At 39.4% G+C, this 6,286-nt stretch overlaps 1 protein-coding gene across 1 annotated transcript in view; it reads left to right on the top strand.

The window, feature by feature from the left end:
* Positions 1-6,286, top strand: part of LOC110453429 (ribosomal protein S6 kinase alpha-3-like) — an 80,723-nt gene that overhangs the window by 39,359 nt on the left and 35,078 nt on the right. Inside the window, exon 12 of the mRNA XM_021502371.1 lies at positions 2,163-2,293. Within this exon, the coding sequence (XP_021358046.1) occupies positions 2,163-2,293 (131 nt within the window). The remainder of the gene's footprint in view (positions 1-2,162; positions 2,294-6,286) is intronic.

Raw genomic sequence — 6,286 nt, 5'->3', positions numbered from 1 at the left:
ATTCTTTAAAATCCTTCTTCTTCTGTAGGAATGAAAGGATTTGGTCCATATTTGGTCTGAACCATCCTTGGGTGAAGGGGAACCAATTTTGTATAAACTATGGGTTTGGCTCCCCAGGGGCCTGATGGGCGGAGCCCAATAGGGGAAACATAGCAAATTATTCTTTAAAATCCTTCTTCTTCTGTAGGAATGAAAGGATTTGGTCCATATTTGGTCAGAAGCATCCTTGGGGGAAGGGGAACAAAGTTTGTATAAATGGTGGGTCTGGCCCCCCTGGGGCCTGAGGGGCGGGGCCCAATAGGGGAAATATAGCAAATTCTTTAAAATCCTTTTTCTGTAGGAATGAAAGGATTTGGTCCATATTTAGTCTGAAGCATCCTTGGGTGAAGGGGATCCAATTTTATATGTACTTACAGCACCTACCATGGAGTGCTATTTCTTTACTTCATAGCAATTATTTTAAACATATTCAGGAGAGCGATACAGGCCCTCTGGGCATCTTGTTTAAACTTTAATGAGAGGCCCACCCTATAACCATATGTAAATAATTGCTGGGCATATAATTAGAAAGAAGAATACACATATGCTTACAGGAATGCCCCAGAGTCTGGCCCCGCCCTTAGAGACTACTAGTCCCTTGGTCATAACTTTGAAACACTTGAGACACAAACCCATAACCGTATATACAATTGCATATAGAGATAAACACTATCATGATATTGAAATTGACACTAGTAGTCCAGCCCTACCCCTAGAGACTTCATTCCTGGGCCATTACTTTGAAATGGTTGAGATCCCCACCCCATCACCATTCCTGGGCATAAAGATCCAGGTGAGCAATTCAGGCCCTCTGGGCCTCTTCTCTTAATAATTTCCAAAATTTTCTCAGTGGTTTTGCTTGGCTTGTAGCCAAATTTAGCCCATTTTATTAGTTCACCTGGTCCAAAGGACCAAGGTGAGCTTATGCCATACTGTGGCGTCTGTACGTCAACAATTTCGTTAAACAACTTCTTCTTCTTAACTACTGATTGGAATTCAACTAAATTTGACTGGAAGCATCTCTGGGTGGTGGGGATTCAAAATTGTACAAATGGTGTGGCTGACCCCCCAGGGAGCTGAGGGGCAGTTCCAAAAAAGGTTATTTGGCTATATTGCTTTAAGCGACTTCTTCTCTGGTACTAAGTGATGGATATCAACCATATTTGACTGGAAGCATCCCTAGGTGGTGGAGATTCAAAATTGTACAAATGGTGGGTCTGATCATGAGGGGCCGGGGCCAAAAAGAGTATTTGGCTAAATTGATATAAACAACTTCTTCTGTAGAACAATGCCATGGATATCGATCATATTTGGTCTGAAGCATTCATGGGAGGCAGGGATTCAAAATTGTACACATGTTGGGGCTGACCCCCCGGGCTAAGGGGTGGGGCCAAAAAAAAAGTATTACTTGGAAATGGTTGAAATCCCCACCGTATAACCATATATACAATTGCTGAGTGTAAAGAAAAAAATGCGCATTTGCTTCTATGATGGACCTAGGGTCTGGCCCCACCCTTGGAGACATAGTCCCTGTGTCATAACTTTGAAACGGTTAAGATCCCCACCCCAAAACTATAAATATAAATGCTGGGCAAAAAGAGACAAATGCAGTCATGATATTAGAATTGATCCTGGGGTCTGGCCATAACCCTAGGGACCCAGTTTCTGAGTCACAGCTTAGGGACCTAGTTTCTGAGTCACAGCTTGGAAACAGTTGAGATCCCCACCCCATAACCATACATTAAATTGCTGGGCATGAAAAATCTAATACAGATATGCTACAAGGAGTGGCCTTGGGGTCTGGCATATTCCCTTGGATCTGATTTGGAGAATATTTTGCCATAATTGCTTAGATACCTAGGTGAGCGATACAGGCCCTCTGGGCCTCGTGTCATTTTGACCTTTTTCCACGTTTAGGTATCTGGTGCAATATTAATACCAGATGAGCGATACAGGCCCATTTGGCTTCTTGTTACATATTAAATGAACTTTTCAGTCATTCTAATGCCTAATCTTCTTTTTATTGACTGACATATGTTCACAATCTACAGTCTTTTGCTGAGCAAATAGTGAAAGAGCTGTAACTAGTTGGGCAGCATTTGATTTCTGTTTTTCCATTTTAGATTCCCCCGGAATTCCTCCTAGTGCGACAGCCCATGAACTGTTCCGAGGCTTTAGTTTTGTAGCACCAGCACTACTACATGACAACTCTGAAATCCCTAACCCTTTAGATAATGAAATAAGCCTTAAAAAGGTAACTGTTTTGCATCCCCAAATATAAATCAACACTTTGATTGACATCCTGAATATCATGTTATGTAGCAATAAAACATTCAGCACTGGGCAGCTCGTTTAACCATAGATTTATGATCCACATTGGTTCTTTTTTTTCTCCCACATTGAAGAGTGGAGTATATTGTGCCATTGAGCTATGTCCAGCATCAACTTTTTAATTGACATTGTCTGTTAAACAATAAAACAACTTATTTTGAAGAACTGAAAGGTCATAATATCTTGCCAGTGGCTTCCTGAAATGGATCCCACTGTTGGAATCCAACAGTATAGCCCTAGACTACCACCGTGTAAAACACTGCAGGTCCCAAGGCTACCACCGTGTAAAACACTGCAGGTCTAGGGGATTCGCTGGCTTCACAGACAACATTGTCTATGACTAAGTTGTCTATGAAGTTATTTCCTATGATGTATATTTCAATGATAGGTATGTTAGTGAAAGAAAAAGTCCTCTGTGAAAATAGTTATCTTCCTTAATTTCTTTTCTGTATTTTCTGTTGTTCAACACTTTAAATATACAAGTTAAAATAATCTTAGTCAAGGTGTAGATCTATAAGAAATCTAAAACACACAGACTTATTGCCTATGGTGTATAACTTCAAACGAAATTCTAAGACTGAGATCCCAACTAAATTTATGAAAACATTGACCTTATCCTACTTTCAAGGTTACAGAGGCCAATATTTCAAAAATTCCAAGAGTTGTTAAGTTTGGATGGTAGATTCCTGGGATGGAGTCGGACAGTTTGCAAAAAAAAAAAAGAAGTTAATTTGACCTACATGCATATACAAGGACGCAGGAGTCATTTATGTCAAAAAAACCACCAAATAACTTCTTTTGAAAAACCAAAAGGCCTATACTAGAGTCTTGATATTTTGCTACAAATTTACTCAGATGGAGCCTAACAAAGTTTGCAAAATAAACTATTTGGGCCTACTTTCAAGATCATAGGGGTCAAATGTTTTGAAACCTTTAAGCAATTTCTTAATAATCAAGATGACTAAGATGGTGGGCTATCAATTGCAAGTAGTTTAAAGAACTTACCTTGACCAACAATGCTACAAGGTCAGATGTTTCCAACCTTAAATCCCTTCTTCACAATAGACAATCTAATGCAAGAATTGACCCTGGAGTATGGCCACACTTCATGGGACAACTTTGAAACAGTTCAAATCCCCACCCTTTAACCATATATACTATATACCTGGGCATGAAGAGAGGAATAACATATGCTACCAGAATTGCGCTTGGATCAGGAGCCCCCTTTTGAGACTGGGTCACTTGGTCAAAACTTAGAAAAGATTAAGATCCCTACCGACCATATGTATGCTAACTGTATGTAAAGAGATGAATAACATATTTTTCCAAAATGGCTCTAAGATCACTCTATGAAAATTAATTCCTGGGTTAATATAACATTTGGTTAAGATTAAGATCCCTACCCAATAACCTATACAGTAGTTGGACATAGAGTACAAACACAGTCATGCAGCCACAATTGGCCTGGGTGATTACAGGGACACGTTTGACTTCCCCACCATGTAAATATATATATGAAATTGTTAGGCATGAAGATTTGGATACAGATTTAGATATGCTACCAGGGTTGGCTCAGGGGACTGGCACTATCCCTGTGAGCTTATTTGCTATACTACTTTTATTGAAAATATTTTGCCATGATTTCCTGTATATCCAGGTGAGTGAAAAGGCCATCTTAGCTTCTTGTTCTGAATAATCAAGAGCTGAAGGATTATTGCTTGATCGTGTAAGGGGTATGAAGTTAGGAATCTGAATTAATAAAATAGATCATCATTGAAGGTCAGATTATTGCAGTAAATTAAAGTCTTTCAGGGAAGATTAATGAAGTGGAGAGTACCAAGTAATACAATTTTCCAACATAGTCCCATCATATGTAAAGTACAATGTAACTGCACTTCAGCCTGTTTAATCAAATCTGACCAGGACCCTCTTTGAAGGTCATAGATGCATGAGTTGAATAAGATGTGAGTAATACCATACTTGCCAACTCACCCTATTTACAGTGTTCTCCCCAGAACTTTTTTGATGCGTTATGGTATTCTTTAACCCTTCCATCACAGCGTGGCGCTGTCAACCGTTACCGCTTCGCAACCCATCTATCATGCGCGACACCACTTTGAGAAAGGAAACTCAACACACGAGTAATAGTTGATGTATTTAATTTTAAATAAATAGCATTACTAATCATGACATTGCATTTTTAGCCCACCATCATCTGATGGTGGGCTATTCAAATCACCCTGCGTCCATGGTCGGTCCGTCTTCCGCCGTACCAGAGGGATCTTTCTCAAATTTCATATGTAGGTTCCCCTTGGTCCTTAGCTGTGCAGGGCAACTTTTGAGACTGATCGGATAAACAACATGGCCGACAGGCAGCCATCTTGGATTTTGATAGTGAATGTTTGTTATCGCTATTTCTCGGGAAGTACCAGAGGGATCTTTCTCAAATTTTACATGTAGGTTCCCCTTGTTCCCTTTTTTGGAAGACCTGAATGGAGTGGATCATGTCAGGTTTTAACTAGGGTTGAAGAATTAAAAATATGTTTTATTCTGTTTTACATATTACAAACATTGTCATGTTATATGTAATTTAAATGTGCTGAAGCATTGTGTTAAATGCTGTGGAAATATTTCTTCCCAAAATTATTTGGGCATGAGGGATATTTCTCAAATTTGATATGTAGGTTCCCCTTGATCCCTCGTTGTGCATGTTATATTTTGAGACTGATCATAAAAACAAAATGGCTAAAGGAAGAACTAAACAGATCTTTCTCATATTGCAATGATCGATTCTATTTCTTTCACATTAAGTACTGTACTAGTAAATATGTGAAATGACAAACTCACTTTGAAGGTTGGCTTTCATACACATCAGTATTAAGTTTAGATCAAAAGTTACCTCAAGGTGCATTAACTGTTAACATGACTCGATCAAACAAATAAGAGGAAAGAGGAGAAAAGATTGAACTGACAAAGAACTAATGAAGATGGTACAATGGTGGGCGCCAAGATCCCTCTGGGATCTCTTGTAGTATTATTGCTCATTTTCTTGCCCTGTTCTTTTCTTTATCATAATATCTTTTTAACAACTACAAATAAAATAGTCTGACTCGAGAAATTGTAAAATTTTAATCATCACTTTTTTCTCCAAGAATCTTGTCATAGAAATAAATGAATATATGTCTGAGAGCAAATTTATTATAATAGTATTTCCAACCAAAGGTATTTATTTGGACAAATATTTAATCACTTTTTAGCTCACCTGGTCCAAAGGTCGGAAGCATTCATGGGAGGCAGGGATTCAAAATTGTACAAATGGTGGGGCTGACCCCCCGGGCTAAGGGGTGGGGCCAAAAAAAGTTTATTGCCAGGAAATGGTTGAGATCCCCACCATATAACCATATATACAATTGCTGAGTATAAAGAGAAGAATGCACATTTGCTTCCAGGATGGCCCTAGGGTCTGACCCGACCCTTGGAAACATAGTCCTTCGGCCATAACTTTAAAACGGCTGAGATCCCCACCCCAAAACTATATTTACAAATGCTGGGCATAAAGAGACGAATGCAGTCACGATATTAGAATAGACCCTGGGGTCTGACCAAACCCCTAATGACCTAGTTTCTTAGTTACAGCTTGGAAACAGTTGAGATCCCCACCCTATAACCATATAGACAATTGCCGATTACAAAGAGATGAATGCACATATGCTTCCAGGATGGCCTTGGGGACTGCCCCACCCTTGGAGACTTAACCCCTGGGTCATAACTTTGAAATGGTTAAGATCCCCACCCCAAAACTATATATACAATTGTTGGGCATAAAGAGACAAATGCAGTCATGATATTAGAATTGACCCCAGGGTTTGCCCCACCCTTGCAGACTTAACCCCTGGGTCATAACTTTGAAACGGTT

This window comes from Mizuhopecten yessoensis, unplaced genomic scaffold (genome assembly GCF_002113885.1).
Source record: "Mizuhopecten yessoensis strain PY_sf001 unplaced genomic scaffold, ASM211388v2 scaffold7285, whole genome shotgun sequence".
Taxonomy (NCBI): Eukaryota; Metazoa; Mollusca; class Bivalvia; order Pectinida; family Pectinidae; genus Mizuhopecten; species Mizuhopecten yessoensis.
This window is presented reverse-complemented; position numbering and strand designations above follow the sequence as displayed.